Here is a 23,930-nt window from a genome sequence, read left to right on the forward strand (position 1 = left end):
TGTGTGTGTCTTAATCCACTGGACAGCAATACCACACATACTGTGAACCTTAAGATGTCATGCCCAAGAAAACAGCTTCTTAGGATTTACATACATCCCAGGTCCCCAGACCTACAAGATCATTCATATTTTATACAGTAGACATATTCCACTTTGAAAAAAAAGCAACGTTATGAGACAGTTAAAATGTTCTTGTAAATGTTAATGTGCAGGAATAGAAGAAGAGGATATTTTGGGAGGAGGAGACACAGAAAACCATATGAAACAAGCTGAATTAATGTAGAGAGAGATGGGTTGTAAAGATGATCACCACCACAGCAAGACACAAATCAGAATCTTTATCTAATATTTTATGAAAATTTAAATAACATGAACCAAGAACCTTTTCTATTATCCATCATCTTAAGCCAAAGTGCTGCATCTTTGTTAAAAATCTGCCAAAAAATTAGCCACTTATTGTCAGACAAAAAAAACAACGACCCACAACTGTGGAGAGGGTGAACCTCCTGCCCTTTAAGGCCAACAATGTGTTAAGAATTAACCTGCAGCCACATTCTGCCAGCTGCTCCCCTAATCCCCCAATAATCTCAACTCTCCTTCAAGAGATTTTCAGATTAGATCTTGATTTCCCCCTGCCAGCCCGTGGTGCTCACTTCCAGTCATAAGATTCACTGTAGTATGTGTGTGGGTGGGAAATATCCATGAGTGCGTTCTCTCTCTCTCTCTCTCTCTCTTCTGGTAAGACTCAGCTTTGTTTGATTCACTTTGTGTTTAACATACTTCTGAAATGAGGCAGAGCCATGCACGCGCTGCTGGGAAGAGCCGTGGGGAGAAAAAGACCTGAACTTTTTTTTTACCCTGGTGACAGATACTGTGGAGTTTCAGCTGTCAGTCATTTAGAAATACCTCTGCAGCGCATCACTCACACATTATCATCCGTGGCTGAATTCGTTGAAGGCTCTTTGCAGTAGATAATGAACATTACTTGTGGGAATGAGATGCTGACATTGAGTGTAATGTGCAGCACTTTGATTAGTCTGCTGGCCTTAAAATTGAAGTCCTGCATTAGTTGTCTAGTCTTTAACGAAGATGGTTAGACTGGCATGTGGGAACCTTTACCTTTGACTTTCCTGAATATGACCTCAGTTCGGTGTGATTACTAAAGCGGAAGCGAGTGCTGTTGGCCCTTATGATGCACGTGCGCCCTGGTAATTTATTAACTGCTGGGTGTATGTTTGAGTCAATAAACGCACCTTTTTGTGAAGGTTGGACGGGGGTGTGCATTGCATGCGTGTGTCATAAAAAGACAGGAATGCATTGTCAGTTTGCAAAGCCACATGTGGCCACAAAAGAGAGCATTGTTTTTCATGCAGCGTAGTGATGACGAGCTGAATCTCAGTTGGACTGGTTGTGTGGGGTTGAGGTACAGTAGTACTCTTTGACCTTATAAGACCAGGCAGTTTCTTGGTTTGGCAGGCTCAGCCGTGGGTATAAATAGCATCCGGAGGATACAGTTTCTCTACAGGAGCAACTGATGCACCTTTTGATTCTGTTCGAGCAGGTCTGTCAACCTGCAGTTCGTGGCGTGTCTGCGGGTGAAAATATATCAGTGCAGCCTTTTCCTCCTAAGATGCAGTATTGTTTTTTTGGGGGGGTAGGGTGGGGGGGCTTTAACTCTCAACTGTGCCTGGCATTTTTATATAAAAAAAAATCTTTATGGCAATAATATGCCCATGGCCTAAGTGACCCCATTCAATCAGCGGGGTAGCTGTATGAAGTATTAAAATGTGTGAAAGGACACATTTAAACAGCTAAATAGATTCATAAGTAGCCCATGTGATTATACTTGTTTCCGGTGAGAATGATGTAGATTTAGATATATTCGTTTTTACAATTATCAACTTATATTGCTGCAGACAAACAGTTAATAACTAATGTTTTCCTCAAAAGCCAAAGCAGACCTGCACTTTTCTCCACAGAAAAGACTGAAAATAACCTATTTTTAGTGAACAGTATTCACTGTAGCCTGTTGACCCATATGTGGGAGCAGTAGGGAAGAGCAGCAGTGGAAAATGAAAACATTGGCCTGTTTAGTTTATAGTTCCCACCCTCCCAGACGAGGCAGGGAGTTTGAAGGTCAGGCAGTGCGAGCGTTTGACCTACTTTTGGTCCTGCTCCATTGAGTGTAATAAATGGGTGATTCTTAAAAAGCTAAAAAGGAGTGAGAGTTGCAGAGAAACTCTTTTATATTTCATTGTTAACATTTTATCCTCAGGAACAGCTGGTCTTTGTTCGGAGACCATATTCCCGGAAAGCCCGCTGGCTGCATGCCCGGCTTCCCCGCCGTGTGTGAGCGTTTGTGTGTTCATGGTTTCCCAGAAAACATAAGTGTATGGGTTACGCTGGAAGAGCTTCTCAAGCTCAGCAAAGGTTTTTTTTGCCTAATCTCCATCCCATTGACTCATTTTTTCCCCCAAGAATATGAAAAGATGAGAAACCGTCAACTTCTTACTTCTCGTTTTTGTGAGGACACTCCGGGTGGCACGCCCAGTATTGAGAAATCATCCTCTCCTTATTTTACAATCTCCTCACACTTTTTCGTAATCGGCCAGATTAATACTATCCCCTTTTTTTAATCTATCAACGCTTATTGACTCATTCAAACTGACAGACTTCCTTGTGTTCAGGGTCCCCGCCTCGATCAGCTGGTCACTGTGGTGATGCCTCATGACGAATGTCACTCTGGGACCAATCAGCAACTGGTGGTGTGATTGTTAGACTCCTCCCTTGCCTTATTGTCTTAAAGAGATAGTCTGACATGTCCTCAGCCTCCAGGTCACAGGGGAGCCTGACAGTGCAGAGGTGATGGAGGATGACACACACATGCCGGCCCCGCGAATGGCCTGTGTTAGTTTCTTACGTTCCTTGATGTCGATGCCCTCTTTGCTTTGACTGGCGGGTTCACTGAGGTGTGACCGTCTCAGAGGGAAGAAGTCTTTTATTTAAGCCTAAAATGAACCAGGATCAATTCACGGCCGTACAACTTCAAACTCCAAACCTTGTCACCTGCATGACAAATAGAGGCGTGTAAGTCTTGTTCCATACCTGTGACGTGTCACACCAGGAACGACTTGCTTTCTTTTCCTTCCAGTCACATTAGCGACCCCTAACCCTGAGCATACAGAGCAGAAAAGATCTACATTTAAAGTACAGGATAAAACAAGGAGAGAATGATAAAAGTAAACGTTCTGTGAAACGAGTGGAGTTTTCTGAAGCTCTCAATGTAATCTTTTATTAATCATTCTCCCTTTACTTTTCTCTTGTTGTATCTTTAGCTTTGTAAAATATGGACTTTCTGTCTGAAAGTAAAAATGAAATGAAATTTAGGATCTTGGGGTGTATATGTATCTGATGGGAAAACAAAGTAATATATGATTATTATTTTTTTGTTCCAGTGTCCTAATTCTTTACAGTATGTAATGTAGTTATTCCTCTGAATTAAGCAAGGAGTAAAAGGTGTGCTTTTCACACCGTCACATATCTGAATGTCAGTGACCTTCGTTTTTTTCCTTTGCCTTGTGTATAATTTCAGTTAAAATTTAACCCTGAAGGAAATTTTTGTTCTCATGCATGTGTTGACACAAGCTCACATTTCTACAAGTTGCTCACGAGTAGCAAAATGTTAATTGAGCAGTAAACGCTGATAAGCTCAGCGATGCCTTTTGATGTCGGGTGTAAACGGAGGTGTTAGTTGGTTCTCATATCACACTGAATGAACTTTTTATCATTCACAGATGCAGCATTCGCATGCAGCTCCACTCAGTTGACGTGTGGAAATGGGAGGTGCATCACCCGCAGGTGGATTTGTGATGGAACGGACGATTGTGGTGATGGAACAGATGAACTGCCTGCAACTTGTGGTATGTAATTTCTGTCATTGAGGCCCCATGACTCTGAAAAATGTAACACATTTGGGATCCAGCCAATGATTATTTTCATTGTGTATTAATCTGACAATGATTTTCTCAATGAAGTTAAAGATTTTTTTCATTCAAATTTTTCCCCAGCACAGATGTTACAATCTTCCAATTACTCGTTTGATCCAAGTAGCACTTCAAAAAACAAAAATGTTCAGTTTACTATCGTATATGAAAAAGACAAACATCAAATCTGCAAGATAAGAAATATACGAGAAATTAAATGAAGTAAGAACCATTCTCTTGAGCTGACTGTTTGACCTGCTGACCTCCTTGTAAAATAATCATCATCATCATCAGTTACAACTGTGACTCAGAAACACGTAAATAAAGCTGTTTTGAACAGTAGTTTCCAGTTCTACATGATACCCTACTGCCGTCACAAGACATATCTCTCTGCTCATACATGAAATCACTGGAGTCATGCCTCGTATTTCTGTCCTCAGCAACCAAAATCTGCCGGGAGTCTGAGTACAGCTGTGGCCTCCCCATGAACCAGTGTGTCCCACAAAGCTGGCACTGCGACGGCAAAGCTGACTGTGACAACGGCGCTGACGAGGACAACTGCAGTACGTCACACAGACATAAGCATAGAGATGATTCACCATATCAATAACAAGGAATTAAAGGGATTATTCTTAAACGTCACAGCAGTTAAAACTTGATAATTATAAGATATACAGGGATGCAAACAAAGTGTAAGAGGTCTAGCATAGATATATAGCTAGTTAGATAGATAGTTAGGTGTACTGAATAAACTAACTCGTCTCTTCTCCCTCTCCCGACTCGCCACAGCGGCCAAACAGTGCAAAGCTGAAGAATTCCGTTGTGCAAATGGCCAGTGCATATCCAACTCCTTCGTCTGTGACCATGACGACGACTGCACCGACGGCTCAGACGAGGCTTCCTGCCCCAAGCCCACCTGCAGTTCCCGGTCCTTCCAGTGCAACAACACAGTGTGCGTGCCGGCCCTGTGGCGCTGCGACGGAGACACGGACTGTGCCGACGGGTCCGACGAGTGGCCGCAGAACTGTGCAGAAGCAAAGCCGGAGAAGACGCCGCAGCGCTGCGACGTCCTAGAGTTTCAGTGTGCCAATGGGGACTGTATCCACAGCAGCTGGAGGTGTGACGGAGGCATGGACTGCCGGGATCAATCGGACGAGGTCAACTGCAGTGAGTTGGCTTCCTTGCATTATTTATTCCTATGCATGTATGAATGTAAAATGTAGCCTACTCCTGCTTGAGCATACATAATATTCTATTTTCATCCATGCCCACCTGCGCACACACAGTATCATCAATACTGACACAAGATCCACAATAAATTATGTCAGAGACTATTTTCTCCTGATCCTGTCATCTCATTATTTTTCCCATTACTCTCAATCTCTCTCTCTGTCTCTTTTTCACCCTTTTGTCTTCTGTCTCTAGGTCATCCTACTTGTCGTCCAGATGAGTTCCAGTGTAATGACGGTGCCTGTATCCATGGCAGCCGCCAGTGTGACAAAGTGGCCGACTGCAGGGACCTCAGTGATGAGATTGGCTGCCACACAGGTGATTTACTGTCTTAAAGGTCCATGGAAAAGTCTTAATGTCTTTGCACAGCAGATTCCCATCATGGGACTCCATATAAATTCCCTCTCCACTGTTCTCCTCATCAGAAAATGTATGTGAAGGCCCAACCAAGTTCAAATGTAGCAGTGGGGAGTGTATCGGGATGGAGAAGGTGTGTGACAAACAGAGAGACTGCAGGGACTGGTCTGATGAACCTGTCAAAGAGTGTGGTAAGTGACGTCCTATTTAACCATCCACCCAAACCATCAGACTAGGAAGTGTATTAGAGTTTGAGTATACGCTCAGCTCCACTGTTGCTTGGAAGTGGAAAAAGAATATTTGTATCAGCTCGCCAAGTGGACCTACTGGCTTTAGATAGTTTGTGGTTTGAGTGAGAGAGCCTGTCGTCAGTTAGAGCTACCATTAGGAAAACAGTTGTCATGACTATTATTTGAAATCGCTGTGTTACTGCATCTCCACAGGCAACAACGAGTGTTTGTCAGGAAATGGCGGCTGTTCCCATCTCTGCCATGATCTGAAGGTTGGCTACAACTGCTCGTGCCCTTCTGGATACAGCCTGAAGGTGGACAAGAAAACCTGTGAAGGTGAGAGAAGGGACATTTTTTTAGAAGCAGACAGTGGCAACCTTTGGTTCCTGGACATATATATTTTCAAAAACACTGTATTAGAAACTAATTTTCCTCTTGACTTTGTGTTCTTCCACCTGCAGACATTGATGAATGTGCCGAACCGGACACTTGCAGTCAGATCTGCATCAACCTGCCTGGCAGCTACAAGTGTGACTGTAAACATGGCTACGAGATCGACCCTGCCACCAAGATATGCAAGGCTGAATCAGGTAATGTTTGAAAGCAAGCCTGTCTCTCCTCAACTCTTATTTAGAGACAACGTATAGATTGCTTGACCCCTTTGCCTGTCTGAAAACTCTTCTCTTGTGTGCAAACAGGCACTGTGCCTACTCTGTACTTCACGAACAGACATGAGGTGAGGAAGATGACAGTGGACCGCAGCGAGTACGTCCGTCTGATCCCACAGCTGAAGAACGCAGTGGCCCTGGACATAGATATGCCAAACAAGATAATCTTCTGGTCTGACCTGTCTCTGAAGAAAATCTACAGGTTAGAAAGACTCTTTGTCAGTCTGTGTGGAGAGTCCTTTGGTTTAAGAATGATCTTACCGGAAGACTTGTACCTCACCAGAAATCTTGTATCTGCAACTCTCTCAAATGAATTCTCTCCAACCTCGTCTCATTCCCGACAGCTCCAACATTGAAATGGCCAATGACTCTTCTAACCACAAGGAAGTAATTGGCAGTGGAATTGAGGCCCCAGAGGGCATTGCAGTGGACTGGATCCATGGCAACATCTACTGGACCGACAGCATCTTGAAGACCATCTCTGTGGCGACGACTGACGGCAGTAAGAGGAAAACCCTCATCACAGAAAACCTGCAAAAGCCAAGAGCCATCACAGTGGACCCAATGAATAAGTAAGTGAAAGTTTCCTACGAAAAGAACCCAAACAGATATCTCAACGTAGATTGCAAAATTACTCTTCCCCGGTTATCTAAAGCTTATGTTTTGTTCTTTTCTCTTTAGCTTTATGTACTGGACAGACTGGGGTGAGGAGGCTAAAATAGAGAAGAGCGGATTAAATGGAGCGGATCGTGTTGCCTTGGTGACAGAGAATATTGTGTGGCCCAATGGCATCACCCTGGGTAAGGCAGAAACCAAAGAATTTTAATAAATAAGTGTATACTGATCATACAGACTTGATAACCTGTCTAACGTGTCTGTGTTCCGTGCTCTCTCTGGACAGACATCGTTAACCAGCGTCTGTACTGGGTGGACTCAAAGATGCACACGCTCTTCAGCATTGGTGTGAACGGAGGGACGCGACACAGTCTGATTTTCAGTGAGGAAAAGCTCTCCCACCCCCTCTCCCTGACGGTGTTCGAGGTTAGTGATGGAAGCAAATTCATCCCCAGGGGAAAATTTTGTCACTGAAGGTTAAAGATGTTTAGGGGAACTACGTATGATCCACTTCAATAAGCAAATTTGGACCATCCTCAAATTAAAATGAAAGGTCTCTTCCCTGTTTTTTTACTACTTCGATTAAACCAGTTAGTCATTCATCCAGTTCATATGCAGTTGTCCAACTGAAATGGTTTTAAGGGCAACGCCAGAGCTTTAACTGCTGTGTACGTATTTTATTCAGTCTCAGTCATTTCTGATCTATCCCTTGTTTCAGTAAACTGTAGCAAAAAATTACAACTCAAGTTGTATTTGTTTTTCCTTTTAAACAGGAGAAAGTGTTTTGGACAGACATAGGCAACAGTGCTGTTTTTAGTGCCAACCGTCTGACTGGGAAAGATATCACCCAGCTGGCCGCGGACCTGGACCAGCCAGAGGACATTGTACTGTACCACGACCTCAAGCAGCCCAACGGTACAGAAATATCACCCTCATAACAAACAACAACCTCTTGAGGCAAGTGATGTGTCCTTAATCCTTATTGTAACCACTCTTCTGTCATGTAGGTACGAACTGGTGCAGAGAGAGTAACAGAATGAATGGAGGCTGTGAGTTTCTGTGCCTCCCTGCTCCTCGGATCAACCAGCGCTCTCCTAAATACACCTGCGCTTGTCCCGACCACATGACGATGGGACCGGACATGAGGATATGTGTGACAGGTAAATGTCCCCTGTGCAAGGCCCTGCAAGTGAACCGGAAATTCACAGAATCACTGCAGTGACCCATTCACGCTTTTTTCTTTCCCAGCTGCCTCAGTTGCCCCTCCTGGCAAAAAAGAAACTGCCGCACCCAACGCTTCCACCACGCCTACTACACCCAGACAGCCTGTCCCTACCACTACAACCACGACAACCACCAGAGCTACTGAACAACTCACATCTACCTCATCTCTGCAGTCCACACAGGGGACACAGCAGCCTGCCGCCACTGCTCAAGGTACAGGAGCTGTTCCCTTCTGTGAGAATTATCAATGCAATGATTTGAGTTAAAGTTGCTCTTCATGCAATCCCTTACATGATAAATTGTGTTGTTAAAGGAAATATGTCAACATTTTGGAGCAAAAGTGGGTAAAAACTCTTAAGTTCCACCTATCAGCTCCTCTAAAGCTCACAGATTAACACTTAAGACCCTAATTTAATGCAACACAAGTGTCTTTGCTAGTTTCAGGCTAATTCAGTTATCATTTTCCCACCCATACCCCAAATTTTTAAATAGCAAATGGATTTGCGCCCCCCTTTTTCCTACAAATGCTGGGTTGGCACATTGTACTTGTTAAGGGAACGGCAGATGGCAGATTGTTTTATTACATGTAACGCCCAAAACACACCCGGGATTAAGGACGCGCGCAACTAGTACAACTGCGTCTGACGCAGCAACATTTTTTTCTGTGGTTAAATTAGCAAAAGTGGATTTGGACTTGTCCCAAATGCACCTGTGCCATGTGCGTAGATTATTTAATAAGAGCTCAAAGTACATCATTATTTTATTCCCCACATAAACCAAAACATCAAAAAGTGAAAAGTTGTGGTGAGACTCAGGTGAGACACCCTGTAGAGTCTCCGCTTCTTGCTAAGCTAAGCTGACCTGTGGCCTCTAACAGTATTTAGCACACAAACACACAGAATTTGCATTGATTTTCTCATTTTACTTTAAGGTTGTCTTCTTTGTTTGTCCAGGTAGCAAACTGGCAGCCCTGCCTGAAGAAGCCCCCCCATCCCACCCTATTGCTCTCTACGTCGTGCTGCCAATAAGTAAGTTCCGCTTTTCAGCTCTTCACAACTCTCTGTCAAACACAGCCTGCCCTGTGCAGTCACACATGCAATCTGAATGACCTTCAACTCTTCCCCTGCCCGGCAGTGTTCCTCTCCCTGCTGGTCTTTGGAGCAGTGTTGCTGTGGAGACACTGGCGTCTGAAGAACACCAACACCATCCACTTTGACAATCCAGTCTACCAGAAAACCACAGAGGACGAGGTGCACATCTGCAGGAACAGCTCCGACGGCTACGTGTACCCTCAGGTATCTTCACTCAGATGCCACTTTACCATCATTCTGTAAATGAAAGGATGTAGTTTTACAGTTTTGCTCATTCCGAGTTACTTTTTTCTTACAGAGGCAAATGCTGAGCATGGAGGACATGGATGTTGCATGACCCAAAGATGAAGAAGACAGATGATGCAAACACAAATCAACAAAGGCCATTTCATCTTCTGCTGCTGCTTCACAGTGGCCTCCCTCCCCCAGTCCCCTCATCGTGTGGCTTATGTTTCTGACCTCATCACTGTGCCGTCCAATTCTGATGAAAGAACTTAAAAAAGAAAGGGGGGGGGGGGGGTTTGAAACATTTGTATGACAAAGTAGAGTGTAACCACAGGAAGCCATTTAGTCAGTTCCAGAAGGTATCGATGAACGCTTACTTTACCACCAACACATCACCTCACTATGTTAATTACCTAAACAAACATGAATCACAAGCTTATTGCGATGAGCTTAACTTGAAAAGCCGGACCTTTACTGTCTTAACTCGCATGTGTGCCTTCTATCTAGTTTCCTGGATGAACATACAGTAAATTCCTTACTGACCCCACTTCCTTCCAAACTGGTTTCTGTGGTAGTTGATGCTATAGTGCTTTAACCCCAGGCAGTGACGGCCTCCATCACAAAATATTGTGGCCTTCTCTTCCGCTGGAAACAGCTTCGCACATTTTGTTGGCTCCCACATCAGAAACACTTGTCTACGTTCTACGCCCTAATGTTATTTTTCTCTAAATGAAGTATCAGCTTGTGAGGGAGTCACAGAAGGTTTATATTGTAAATGGAAAAGCTGCTGAGTTTTTTGAAGTCAACCAAAATGAAGAACTTTTTTTTTTATGAAGTAAAAGTAATGATTGTACTGTAAGTGATTACCTATTGTAAATAATGTGTAAATATTCTGTAAAACTCTTGAGTTCGTTCTGGTGTTGCCTTTTTACATTTGTAAATTTTAATCAAGCGGATTTGTAAATATGTTTAAGATTCTTTTATTTATTATTGAAAATATGAGAAAAGGGTGTTGGTTGTTGTCGCCTGGGTGTAAATACAGTACATGCTATATATGAGAACCAAATATGGTGAATTGATTTTGTTCCATCGAGGCCAGTTTGACCTTTACATTGCACAGGTATTATTTAACTTATGCCTGCTCAGTTTTGTGTGTACAACATCCTGTATGTTCAGAAAAACACTGAAGAAACTCTTTGTTCCTTATCCCATTTCTTTTTCCTCAGTGATAAATCACATAATTTATTTTGCTTCTGCCTTTCTGTTACTATATACAGCATCTATATACACTCTTCAAAGGATGATGCAACTCATTTATGTATACACCTGAAGGATTTAGTCACAACAGCCTGCACAATGATTTGTTCATTTTTATTTGTGTTGGTCTTTTTTTTTTTTTTAAATAAAAGAAAAGAAAAAAAACATTAACCAGTTTCTCATGTTAATGTTGGTCAGTTGTACAATTTGGAGAAGTTATGTCATGGCTGAGATAAACTGGATCGTCTTTTAGAAGAGACAGTACCTGTGGTTTAGGTACGTGGTCTGTTCACACTGGAAAAGTGACAAAACAACGTGTGTTCATGGTCAGTAAGCAGACTAACTAAAACAAATAAACACCTCGTGGATCGTAGTGAAATAGCTCAATTTTATCGGTTTTGACTGACAACTGATGGTTTATGTGAAAAATGTAAATTTCTGTACCAACCGCAACAACAGTATAATATGAAGATAAAAACATAACACATGATGTGTACAGTGCAGTGTGATAGTGAGTTGCAGCTAAAGTGTGAACATGTGCTACAAACTGACTTCACTTTTTACAGAACTCTCCAAGGACAGCTCTGTTTATCCTAAGACTGGGTACGGTGGGTGTCCATGAAACCTGTTCATGTTTCTGTTGCCTGGAAACCATGTTGCCATTACCCATCTACAACACAACACTGACTTGCACACAGAGTGGACGAGCGCTTAAACTAATCATCAACTGACTCCCGTCCTTCCTCTCTGCCTTTGTTTGAATGTTCACAACACATGATGGGGAGATTTATGTTTTTGCATAGAATGTGGTTCCTGTCATTTGAGTGACCTGCTGGTTTCACCTGTTGGTTTGGTTTTAACAGAAAAGCCACAAAGCTTAGTATTACCCACAGTTTCTTGACTTTTAAAGCAATGTCTATGGAAGTACCCAGAAGGTCTCCTCTATTTCTGCAGGTCAAATTGGATTTAGATACAGATACAAGAGTTTGTGGTTTTCAGAATGAAGTGACATAGCGTTTGGTTTTGGTTTAGGTAAAAATATCATATACAGTTTTCTTTATATCTCTTTTTTTTAATTCCCAACCCCTAACATTTAATAAAATTTCCCAATTGGAAAGAAATTGTTTTTTTTTGAACATGTAGTATTCCACACAAGTCATATCAAATAGAGGGATGGTGATTCAATGAACGGAGAAAGAGCAGTGTTGCTTGGCCTGACAAACCCATAAAGCAAACAACATCCTCTCAGTAACCTAATAAACCTCCTCCATAATTCATACCCAATAATGGTTCCTCTGTAAAATAAAAGGCCCGGCAGTGCTGTGTGCTGCAGCGCACCAGAGAGCAGTGGGGGTGGTCAATGAGGAAGCTGCGGGAAGTAATTCATCGACAAGATACAGCCCTCCTCACAGAAAGGGACGGTATAATATGTTGGTTCTGGGAAGTCTGAAATTCAGAAACAAGCCTGCTGTAGAGTCAATATGAAGATTTGTTGAGTACAGTAGTAGTAAAAAAACACAACAAAAACAAAACGTATAAATCATGTAAATAGATGCATGACTGGGAGACCAGAGAAACTGGATTTTCATGCCAGACGTCGCCGTGTCACAAATGTTTCACCTGTTGTCAGACTTTACTGCTCTGGTGACCCAAACCGAATGTGAAGCAGTTTCATTCTCGTTTTTCAAATATGTCCAAATTCCACTTTATTGTTCAAACAATAGACAATAGAATTGTACTGAGAGTTCAAAATCATTCTTTTAACCACTGGGTTGTAGGTTAGAGCGCAGAGAATAAAAGCACCTTATAATCTGTCAGCTGAGATGTCTGCTTTAAAGGAAGAAGAATGATTCAAATCTCTGACAGTTGACTCAGTTGGTTTTGAAAAGCGTCAGTTTAAAAGTCAGTGTAAAAAGGGCTGAGTTACTGTGAAACCTTCTACTGTTAAAATACAAAATACTGCCATTAAGATAAGCTTATCGTGTGTGCGTATGCATGTGTGTGTGTGTGTGTGTGTGTGTGTTTGACGTCACAGTCAGCTCCTGATCGTGGACATCCTGAACCACCACATCCATACTTGACTGGGAGACCGTGGTATGTTGTCTGTCAGGAACAGGGATCCACATTCCGGTGATGAGGACTCCACACCCAACAATATCACTGTGTCTGACGAAGAACAAATTACAAGACTAGCTGTGTTCATTGACTTTACTTAGGACTTAACATTTCACCCACCACTGGAGCTAATTTCATCTCCAGTCAAAATGATTCCATAACAGGAAATGTGCGTTGCCATCAGTAGCAGCATCACTGTTGACACTTAACTCTACATAACAAATTAGCCCGATTAACATTGTGTGCTAATATGCTATTCCCATGAGGCAATGGGCAGATACACCAGAGGCTCAGGTGACAAATGACACCTGCCCCCTGCGATGCTCTGTCATCCAAATCCTCTGCTCTCCTCATTATTCAAATGTATTCGCTGTCCTCTATTGGCCAGCTGGTACCCGAAGGGTGGAGCTGCATCTCACACCACTGTTTCGTAAGCAAAGGGGAGTATCCTCGAAAATCGACAGTGGTGGAGGAGAGGGAGGGGAGGCGGGTGGTTGGAGGATAGATATTCCCCTGGACACCAAATGTCCTGATGATAAGGCAACATTAATAGTTTGTTTAGTGTCTGCCTGACAACCTGAAGGCCAAACAAGTCAGGAGGATGCAACTGATACATGTACTGTAAAAATGAAAGCTGTTTATTTTAATGAACTGTAAATGGAGGAGGACCTAATATATCAGTGCCGATTGAGTATCTCTGTTGGGTACGCTGTATCATTACACTTCGTCACTATTGCTTACAGCGAGCATCTAGGCGTCTCACAGGAGATCTCACTAATATCTCTTTCACTCTGAGCCACCATGCAGAGCTCAACTTCTTTGACCCTGACGTGTCTTTTCACTTTCATCAGAGTCCTTGAGCGGTGGCACGTGCATATCAACCAAGGTAACGAGTTCACGGAGCTCACTAAATGTCATTAAGTGACATGGTTAGTGGTATTTTGGGTGGCTTATTTATTGGTTTTTCTTGGACTGTAATATTCGTATAAATTAATTTACCTAACACAGGAGGTGAACCACTAGAGGGAATCTCAATGTAGTGTATTACGGGCTCCCTACACAAAAATCCAGTCCCATCCTACAATTTAATTGTCGAACTTGAGTTGGATTTTCCCTATTTAATGATTTCAAAGTTCTGTTAACATCCATGTGAGTTAAATTGTAGTTATCATGCCCCCCCTAACCAAAATCTTCACTAATGCAGGGATAGAAGTGAGCAGAGCTTCTCTTGGAAACTAGAGGAAAAAAACCCTACTTTTTAAAAAATCTGACGCATTCACTGATTTAACTTCCAATCAATTATTTTACTGGGTTAGATAGGTTGTAATCTAAGCTGCCATAGATGTCGAATTTTATGATGAGGGACATATAGATTTTGCCCCTCTGAAAGAAAATCAAACTGGCCCTCTCTTCACTATGTAAAGTGCCTTGAGACAATGTATGTTGTGATATGGCGCTATACAAATAAAATTGAATTGAATTGAATTGTGTTTTTAAAAAAATATTATAATCCTGTTGGATTGACTGGTTCTTTTGTATTAGGCTAACATGATTTGAATTTCAAAAGGAATGCAAACAATATTCAAAACAGTAATATATTTATATATCTCCTCGCATTACATCAGTTCATATATCCTAAAAAAGAAAAGTCCTGTTTTTTTCATCGTCTGACTGTGAAGTGCTTCCATATGTTTGCGTTGGACCTCTGCCACTATTGGGAGACACGGCTGTGTCTGTTTTTCTTTGTCTCCCATATGCCTCAGACACGGATTGCATGTGGTTGAAGGTGAAGGGTGTAAAAACAATGTTTACATCAGAGAAAATGCACTTCCTGTTGTGTCAGAGTGATTTGAGTCAGGTTTGATATTTAAAACCCAAATAAAGATTCTAACCTTGACTGGAAAAGGAACAAATGCAGACAAACTAGGGAGTGGGTAAAAGCTTCTTTTATTTTATATGTGTCTGTGACGGGTGACAAGTCTGCTTTGTATGACGCTTTGGCAAGGTCTTTATGACAGTCTTACTATAGCACATATCCTGTGTGAACACAACATGTCTAAGGTGTGGCTATATCATTTATAGCTCCGGTGTATCAATAGATAAACAGTGCCCAGATAAGGAGAACCAACTCTGTATGGACAAAAGGAGTGGGACATTGGAAAAGACAGATCTCCATCTGGCCCTTGGCGGCACACATTCTCATGCCTCTGTACTGCAGTGTGTTATTGTAAGTCACTGGCTTCCTACACAAGGAAGATAAGAAGCAGACATAAGAATATGGATGGAAACTAGGATCTGGGGCAAAACACCACACAGAGATGTTTGGGGGGGGGGTAAACTGGTTTAACATGGATATCTTGTGGAGCAAGGTTTATGGCTTAAGAAGTTCCAGAGGCATGTGATTAGTAAGTGTTCCTACAAACCAGAGGCCAAAAGGCTGCAGGTCACACTCTCAGATAAAGCTAGAGCAGAATACTATGGAGAATTAAACCCCTTGAAAAAATACATGTAGGTTAACTTGGGGTCAGTGTCACAAACACAACATTTTACCATTAAAGAGAAAAAGCAAGATTATTTCTGGAAAACAGAGATACATCAGTGTGAAAACACTAATACTAAATATAAGTTTAAAAAAAATAAGATCGTTTTTTATCAGAAGAAAGTACTGAATAAAAACAACCCCACACATTTGCAGTTTCCCCCTTTTTTCCCCTTTGGTTGTTGTTGTTAGATTATTTTACTATTATTTAAAAATTTAAACAGGCTAAATATGTCTGCCGGATAAATATTATGGAGTGAAAAGTGGGCTGTCTGGAGAATGTGGTGGTCATCTGTGCGTCTGCAGCGCCCTCTAGCGGATACACGGAGCCTCTCCGCCTCCTCCCCCCGCCCCTCGCGTGTGCGCTCAGGTGAGGCGCTGGTGAATGTTTCACCTGCGCGAGGTGACGTCACGACACCTTCAGGAAAGGGAAGCGGCTCGAGTCCGTGTGAGCTCCTCGGGCCCATTCACGTCCTTTTAAAGATATATATTTTTACAGTTTGTCCTATGGCGACGCCGCAGTGACACACGACACGAGCGACCACTCGAGCTGAAGTTGGAGCGGAGTTAGTGAGTGTGTGTGCGCGGACAAACACGATGTCCGCCTCGGCGATATTCGTGCTGGATCTGAAGGGGAAGGTAAGCGTCTGAGCTTGTTGGAGACACTGAAGATTGGTCTGTTGTATGTTTTTAATTCAATACGACTTCGCGCATGTTCCCACTTTTGGTTGTGTCTGTGTGTTGAGTTTTTAAACTGTTGCTGTAATTTGTTAAACATTAATAGGCCTCGTTAAAGATTAATAAGGAGCTCGCGACAGACTCATTCATTGGCTCTGACTTCTCGACTTCCGGATGTGTGTGTGTCAGTGGAAGTGCGGGTCACTCACTGCAGCCTCCAGCACAACCACAACAACAACGTCATGAGGTCATGAGGTCACGACACCAAACAGTGGCCAGTGGTTGGTGGCAGCAACTGCACAGGTGTAGTCTGCACGGTTGTGGCGTTTGTATCACCAGACAGTGAGTGGCACAAAAGATCTCCCGGAGAGATCATGTACCACAGCCTGACACACGTGGACTTCTAGACGTGGAAGTACACATGGTTCCAGATGTTTTGTGTTTAACAAAAGGCCGTGGGACAGTAGTGCAGCAGCACCTGATGTGACATTTCATCTGCTCAAAGCGCATCCCTGCTCTCTTGTGACCTGCAGGTTATAACAACTTTAGGTTGTTGCATCGTGAACAGGTGGCGAGTTCGACCTGTTTCGTCTTAGACTTCTTATCTTCTAGTGTTGTATGACATTATTTTCTTTTAGACGGGTCTGCCCACTTCCTTCCATAGTGACAGAGCTGGCAGGGATCAATGCACCATCGGTTAATGGTTGTTTGTGAAATCAGTGAGGTAATAATACCTAGAATAAAGTTACCTATTGTGATGGATGATTACGGTAATGAAGAAACCCAATATTGTAAGTACTTTAATTCTCTAGACATAAAGTTAGATTAAATGTTGTCCAAACCTTGTTGATGACAACATTCCTCTCTGGAGCGCCGGTCCCGTCAGATTGTCAGATCATTTATCATCCGATAACCATGTGGTGTTTTTTCTCCCTGCTCAGGTGTTGATTTGTCGAAACTACAAGGGCGATGTGGACATGGCGGAGATCGACCACTTCATGCCTCTGCTCATGCAACATGAAGAGGAGGGGCTGGTCTGTCCTGTAATGTCGCACGGCAAGGTTCACTTCATGTGGATCAAACACAGCAACTTGTACCGTATCCTTGGGGCGGATTTATTTCTATATGATGTACAGGGAAATGTTGTCAGCTTGAACCGTGACATGTAGTCAAACATCGTACTAGTTCTGCTTTAGGGTTAAAACACTGTCATTTTACTCCTTGACCTGTTCGCTGTGCAGTGGTGGCCACCACGAACAAGAACTCCAACGCCTCCCTAGTGTACTCATTTCTCTACAAACTAGTCGAGGTGAGTGGCACATGCAGTGAAATTACGTACGGTGGTGACTTGAAATGTAAATGTTTGTTGTGCATCCAGTAGGTTAACACTGATGCGGAAACTTACAAAAGATGGCAGTCAAATATAGAGATTATTCAAAGTCAGGCTAATGAGGCTGATGTCTGTTGTGCTTGTCGTACAGGTGTTCACAGAGTATTTCAAAGAGCTGGAGGAGGAGAGCATCCAGGATAATTTTGTGGTCGTCTATGAGCTACTGGATGAGCTGATGGATTTTGGATTCCCCCAGACCACCGACAGCAAAATCCTACAGGAGTGAGACTCACCAAGATGCACACTGACCCACATAATGATATATAAATAGATAATCATGATGTTCATCGTTACATTGCACTAAGATGAGTGTGGTGCTGAATTACAGCAGACCATATATCATCTTGCATCATTCTTTACAGATACATCACTCAGGAAGGGACCAAGCTCGAGGTGGCAAAGTCCAAGGTGCCAACCACCGTCACCAACGCTGTCTCCTGGAGGTCAGAGGGGATCAAATACAAGAAGAACGAAGTCTTTATTGATGTCATCGAATCCATCAACGTGCTGGTAAGATGACATGTGGACCTTTTTTTATTGATCTGTCATGATAGCATCTGTCACCATTACATTGACAAATTATAAGAATAGTTTTCAGGAGCACTGCACACACAAATCACACAGGAGTTAGAGTACAACTTTTACTTGTACTGTTTTGTGGCAGTATTACGTTTATGTAATTAGGAGTTAGTTGTGGCATATTGACTACGCCACAATAGAGTGAGAAGTGCAAGTAGCCTATGGCATATATATACAAACAAACAGAACCTTGGTGAGGTAATAAATCAGCTGGTAATGATTTATTCAATAAAATCATAAATTATTCTGACCTTTTTGATTGCTGTGTGCTGTTTGTAAAGGTGAATGCAAATGGCAGTGTGATGAGCAGTGACATTGTGGGCAGCATCAAGCTGAAGACCATGCTGTCTGGGATGCCTGAGCTGCGCCTGGGCCTCAACGATCGAGTGCTCTTTGCCCTCACTGGACGTACGTGTGCAGCCCCTGCTTAAACCATCTCTTTATGCTACTCAAGTTATCTATGGAGATATGTAGCTCATCAATCTGTCCAAGACATATTTCATTCAATAAACACTCCTTGTGTTGTTTTTATGTTCAGGTGACAAGGGGAAGACAGTGGTGATGGAAGATGTTAAATTCCACCAGTGTGTCCGTCTCTCACGTTTTGACAGTGATCGCACCATCTCCTTCATCCCTCCAGACGGGGAGTCTGAACTCATGTCCTACCGCATCAATACTCATGTTAGTTCAATGAAGTACCAGGGATTCATACCAAAACATTTTTGATTCATCATTCATGTCATATTTCTGCCGCACATGCCGCATTTGTTGAATGCGTACTGTAAATGTTTGAATTCAGAGTAGATGGTAGTTATTGAGTCAGTGCCTTGTCCTGCATGTTAGAAATAACTGGGTTGTAATACATAAAGAGAAACAAATATATAAATATAACTCTATTGATCCCCAGGTGCAAATTTTACATTTTAAATTAAATAAGTATAACAAATCAATAAATTCAAAAAATAATTTTAAATACTGTACATTACACTACTTAAGGCGATAAGAGGAATATAACTAATGGATGGATGGACAAGTTGCTCTGCAAATGTGCGTATAAGCAGAAATAATGTGTCAGGTGTTGAAAACTCACTAAGCCTTATTGTTGAGCCTTATATTCTGTGCATTTAAACAAATAATTTAAATTAACAAGTCATTTGCATGTGCAACTTAAAAAGCTATTTTCACATTGTTTTAATTGTAAAAATCGTTTGCATAATGAAACACAGTCCTTTAACTGTTATAGGTGAAGCCTCTGATATGGATCGAATCAGTCATCGAGAAATTCTCTCACAGTAGAGTGGAAATCATGGTGAAGGTACGGAAAAACTATTTCTAACTACACAGACAACAGAATTACTTGCATTTGTTTAAATAAACACTGTTTCCTTGACAGGAGATATATGCTTTGGAAACTCATTTAAAAACTAAATGAGGGAACAGAGCAAAAAAAAAATCCTGTCAAGTCTTGTCACCAGTTTTTGTTAACTTTATGCAAAGTGATTCCATTCACTGCCCTGAGGCTACAACGAAGCTTTCACAACATGTCCTGCAATATTATGTTGTATTTTCAGGCAAAGGGTCAATTTAAAAAACAGTCTGTGGCAAATAATGTGGAGGTGAGGGTCCCTGTCCCCAGTGATGCCGACTCACCCAAGTTTAAAACCAGCACAGGAAATGCCAAATATGTACCTGAGAAGAACATGGTGGTGTGGACCATCAAGTCTTTTCCTGTAAGAAATTCCCAACTTAATTTTTCTAATATTATATCACTATCTTCAATCTATGTTGACACTCAGATCACATATTGAAATTAATTTTGTATTCATCTCTCTGTGTCTTTGGGCGCGTCTGTCTAATCCATTTGTCTGTGTGTGCGTTCCTCTATCCAGGGAGGTAAGGAATTTCTGATGAGAGCTCATTTCGGTTTGCCCAGTGTGGAAAATGAGGAGCTCGAGGGGAAACCTCCCATTACTGTCAAATTTGAAATCCCATACTTCACAGTCTCTGGAATACAGGTATGTGTGAAAACAGGTTTTTAGTGTGTTTATGGTGATGTTCTTCTTTACTGCTAAACAATCCAAGAATATAGCCTGTGAAACACGCGTGTATTCATCAGATATGTTACTTATTTTGATACGGACAGCTATAAAGCTCTCACCATCATCTGAGACAAGCACAGCGCTGAATAGGGCGTTTAGTTTACAGCAAGTCAGATCCAGTCGGAGCTGATATAGTGTGCTTATTGTAGGAAGCTGGATTTGACTTGATGATTCACATTTATGCTTCCTGCCTCAACACGTTGTGTCTCTGTCTGACTCACTAATTTTTCCACAGGTGCGATACATGAAGATCATAGAAAAAAGTGGTTACCAGGCTTTGCCCTGGGTCCGCTACATTACACAGAGTGGAGGTAAATTACAAATTTTTAAATCGGACCCCGAATTTAATAAGACACACTGTGCTGTTTAGGCAAGTGGTGAGACACAAATGGATGAAGTAATCGGATCAAATTAAACTTGTTACTAACATTTGTTCTCTTTTTTATTTAGATTACCAGCTGAGGACCAACGTGTGAAGCCTGAGCGATCACACTGCTGTATATTACTTACTTCCAGGACTTCCTGAGGAGCGTCAATGATCACTTTGACTGGACTGAAAGAATGTCTTTAAAATTTCACCTGCAACTTGATTTTAATGTTTCTACTGTAGGACCACTGCTAATTATTTAAATACTTCAGAAGAATCCCTTTTTAACTATTTGTTGTGTAACCCCCTACCCTACCCCTTTGTTTTTCTCATGCTTGCAACACTGTATAAGGGCAGCTTGTGGCCTAATATTGTAGATATACATTGTGCAATCACAGTCACTAAAGTGCGCCTAAAATTAAAAACTTGCACCCGCCTTTTTTCTACACTTGCCTCTGGAGAGATACGACCAAAGGTCAGAAATGTGAATGAACTGCCTTTGAACACATCAACGTATACGAATCGCCCGCTTTCTGTGCTCCGTGCTCTGATTGGTCGGCTGTTTCTGTTACCACAGTGATAGTGTAGTAACGGAGTTGAGTCTCCGCCTCTTTTTTCCATATATGGAAGAGCGGCACCCTCTAGGCGGGCTGCGATTGGTCAGCGTGCGGTCTCCCCCAATGTTTGTAAATTGTAGTCTGGAAACGCCGCTGTATAGATCTCACCGCGCAAATGTATTTTCTAATGTTGATAAACTTTCCTTGTTTGGATTCGATTTGAAAATTACCGGTCTCCTCAGAAAGCGGGATACGAGTCTCGGCGAACGTTGTGGATCGTGACGAACCGAACAAGGTACGGATACAAGCCCCGCAGTGGGTCCGCTTAACAATGCTAGCGGTTAGCCTGGGTGCTAGCTGTTTGTGACATTCAGTCGACCGGTGCGTCGGTAAAAACAAACAAACAAGTGTGTTCACGGAGCTTTGTGTGGACGTGCAGCGAGTAAAAACCACCCGGTGTAACATTGCGCCAGCCCCGTCCAGATAACATGGCGTCAACGGGGCACTGACGCGTTAGCAAAAATGCTGCAGTTAGCTAGCTGTAGCCGAGGACCGTCGACTAGCTTCCTCTGTGATCTGTCAACACGGGCAGCCCGTGGCCGAGACGTGTAGCCGTGAACAGTTGTTCATCTCCCCCTGAACAGGCAGGGAGAGACGGTACCATGGTGCTCAGTCAGATGGATGCGGGCAAAGCTCTGACGGCGGCGGCGGCCAAGGGGAAGACGAGCGAGGTGCAGAGGATCCTGGAGGAGAACCGAGTGCATCCGGACACCGTCAATGAGTTTGGCAGGACCGCGCTGCAGGTGAGGACCGGTGCGCGCGTTCAGACGCTCGTACCGGGAAGTGAACGGCACAAACACGTAGCGACCCTTTGCTCCGGACACTGCACGACGAGCTGCTCTGACCAGCTTCAACTCCTAGCGTCGTGTGTGTGTGTGTGTACTTGGATATTACCACAAAATGTGGAGTCATTTACAGTTGCAACAGTTAATCGATTACTAAATTAATCGCCAACTATTTTGTTAATCGATTAATCGGCTCGAGTAGTTTTTATTGACAAAATTCCATATTCTCTGATTCCAGCTTGTTAAATGTGAATATGTCCTGGCGTCGTTGCTCTACGACAGTAAACTAAACATCATCTTGACCCGTGATGGTCATATTTGTGAATCCAGATCTAACAACTGTTGGGCCTTTTTTGTTGATAATTGTCCTCTGAGCATGATACATACAAAACAGTGTAATCCTCTCTAAACACCTAAAACAAAGTCTGAATATTATAACCTTCATTAAAATTCTGTTTTACAAATCTACCTTCATGCTTTTTTCATTCAAGACTTAAGATTTACCATCTCTGACCTGTTATTGTTTCATTAATACTGTGCACAGTTACTGTATTTAATTCTTTACCAGGTCACATCTGACATATTTTCATGATAATGACGTTTAGGGCTGAAATTAAACTTTTATTCAGGATTTGTGGTCTCAAATCCTTAACACGGCCAAAGTTTAAACAAGAAATGTTTAAAAAGCCTCTGTATGTGAGAGAGCCTCGGGTCACAGCCTGCCAATTACACATGTAGAATTTACAACGTGCTCATGTCGTCTCTCTATTATTTCCTACAGGTGATGATGATGGGGAACTCCAAGATTGCCAGTTTGCTGCTGGAAAAAGGAGCAGAGCCCAACATCCAGGACAAACACGGGATAGCGCCTGTCCACGACGCAGCCCGCACAGGGTTCCTGGACACTCTGCAGGTCCTGGTGGAGTACGGTGCCTCGGTAAACGTCCCGGACCAGAGCGGGGCCTTACCCATCCACATCGCCGTCCGGGAAGGCCACCGGGATGTCGTGGAGTTCTTGGCGCCACGGTCCGACCTGAAGCACGCCAACATCAGCGGGCAGACGGCGATAGACTTGGCCCGAGCGTCCTGCGCACCCGACATGATTGACTTGCTCTTCGCTCACATTCATAGTTAGTCAAATGTCTGGGTGCTCGGTGCCTCCTGGGTAACCATAACCTCACATTTTGTTTTGCTTCAAACCTGGTGACTTGAATTCATTGCTGTGTAAAGGATTTATTTTTCGTTAATAGTTGGCTCAGCATTAATATGTGACACAGGACATATTGTCTTGGCAGCTTATTTTCAGTGGATGGGTGGCTACATACAGTAGGCACCTCTTTTGCACAGTGCAATTTAGGCACCTTATATATCTGTTTTCCCTATGAATTGGGAGTGCACATCTGTAGATAGTTTTCCCTCAGTGTTTTCTAATTATTACATTATTTCCATTGTGTAAGAATTGTAACAGTTGATACAATGTATGTGTTGTTGTTGTTTTTTAAATCTTACAAACTTGACATGGTGCACCCTGATTGCTTTGCATAGTTGTTTCTCTTAACTAGATGAACTTAGACTTTGAATTTACTTTTATTTATTGTTGGAATAGGACAGAATGTTCCTGTGACTTTGTAAATAGTGACATTTATTGTGATTTGTTGAAATGTTATTTATATAAATACTTTTAAAACAAAAGTGAGATTTTTCACTTTACTATTTGAAGATGAAAGCACAAAATAAAGTCTTGAACTTGAAGTCACAGTGTGGATTTTGTACAGTATCCTGTATTTAGCTGCTGTGAAAATGGCAGGACAATCAGGTGGCTAATATTGGAGGCACCATGGTCGTGGGTTTATTTGTTTTGCGGTGATGGAAGGGTTCAAC

At 42.5% G+C, this 23,930-nt stretch overlaps 3 protein-coding genes across 4 annotated transcripts in view; all 3 read left to right on the forward strand.

Moving 5' to 3' along the window:
- The window catches only part of ldlrb (low density lipoprotein receptor b), a 19,181-nt gene extending 8,130 nt beyond the window's left edge, over positions 1-11,051 (forward strand). For both annotated transcript variants that reach the window (XM_035636601.2, XM_035636602.2), the window contains exons 3-19: positions 3,795-3,920; positions 4,424-4,546; positions 4,773-5,150; positions 5,409-5,531; positions 5,639-5,761; positions 6,014-6,136; positions 6,262-6,390; positions 6,499-6,670; positions 6,813-7,040; positions 7,150-7,268; positions 7,370-7,509; positions 7,857-7,998; positions 8,091-8,243; positions 8,332-8,520; positions 9,261-9,335; positions 9,442-9,602; positions 9,697-11,051. In XM_035636601.2, the coding sequence (XP_035492494.2) occupies positions 3,795-3,920; positions 4,424-4,546; positions 4,773-5,150; positions 5,409-5,531; positions 5,639-5,761; positions 6,014-6,136; positions 6,262-6,390; positions 6,499-6,670; positions 6,813-7,040; positions 7,150-7,268; positions 7,370-7,509; positions 7,857-7,998; positions 8,091-8,243; positions 8,332-8,520; positions 9,261-9,335; positions 9,442-9,602; positions 9,697-9,735 (2,543 nt within the window). In that variant the 3' untranslated portion in view covers positions 9,736-11,051. The remainder of the gene's footprint in view (positions 1-3,794; positions 3,921-4,423; positions 4,547-4,772; positions 5,151-5,408; positions 5,532-5,638; positions 5,762-6,013; positions 6,137-6,261; positions 6,391-6,498; positions 6,671-6,812; positions 7,041-7,149; positions 7,269-7,369; positions 7,510-7,856; positions 7,999-8,090; positions 8,244-8,331; positions 8,521-9,260; positions 9,336-9,441; positions 9,603-9,696) is intronic.
- Positions 11,052-15,926: 4,875 nt separating this feature from the next.
- ap1m2 (adaptor related protein complex 1 subunit mu 2) lies at positions 15,927-21,083 on the forward strand. The gene is made up of 12 exons (XM_035638046.2): positions 15,927-16,173; positions 17,154-17,310; positions 17,454-17,521; positions 17,694-17,824; positions 17,965-18,112; positions 18,463-18,589; positions 18,720-18,862; positions 19,425-19,496; positions 19,753-19,911; positions 20,071-20,196; positions 20,516-20,591; positions 20,731-21,083. Exons 1-12 carry the CDS (start codon positions 16,132-16,134, stop codon positions 20,754-20,756), a joined length of 1,275 nt encoding a protein of 424 aa, XP_035493939.1. The 5' UTR covers positions 15,927-16,131; the 3' UTR covers positions 20,757-21,083.
- Positions 21,084-21,309: 226 nt separating this feature from the next.
- Positions 21,310-23,801, forward strand: cdkn2d (cyclin-dependent kinase inhibitor 2D (p19, inhibits CDK4)). The gene is made up of 3 exons (XM_035638047.2): positions 21,310-21,499; positions 21,849-22,007; positions 22,831-23,801. The coding sequence occupies exons 2-3, from the start codon at positions 21,867-21,869 to the stop codon at positions 23,182-23,184; spliced, it is 495 nt and encodes a 164-aa protein (XP_035493940.2). The 5' UTR covers positions 21,310-21,499; positions 21,849-21,866; the 3' UTR covers positions 23,185-23,801.
- Positions 23,802-23,930: the final 129 nt, after the last annotated feature.

This window comes from Scophthalmus maximus, chromosome 8 (genome assembly GCF_022379125.1).
Source record: "Scophthalmus maximus strain ysfricsl-2021 chromosome 8, ASM2237912v1, whole genome shotgun sequence".
NCBI classification, from domain to species: domain Eukaryota; kingdom Metazoa; phylum Chordata; class Actinopteri; order Pleuronectiformes; family Scophthalmidae; genus Scophthalmus; species Scophthalmus maximus.

What these genes read in the sequence shown, in the direction of transcription:
- ap1m2 (XM_035638046.2), top strand. Translation starts at nt 16,132, where the DNA reads ATGTCCGCCTCGGCGATATTCGTGCTGGATCTGAAGGGGAAG. An exon ending in GCTCTTTGCCCTCACTGGAC is followed by an intron (nt 18,590 to 18,719) that starts GTACGTGTGCAG and finishes TTTTATGTTCAG; the next exon opens with GTGACAAGGGGAAGACAGTG. An exon ending in CCTACCGCATCAATACTCAT is followed by an intron (nt 18,863 to 19,424) that starts GTTAGTTCAATG and finishes TAACTGTTATAG; the next exon opens with GTGAAGCCTCTGATATGGAT.
- cdkn2d (XM_035638047.2), top strand. Translation starts at nt 21,867, where the DNA reads ATGGTGCTCAGTCAGATGGATGCGGGCAAAGCTCTGACGGCGGCGGCG. An exon ending in TTGGCAGGACCGCGCTGCAG is followed by an intron (nt 22,008 to 22,830) that starts GTGAGGACCGGT and finishes TATTTCCTACAG; the next exon opens with GTGATGATGATGGGGAACTC.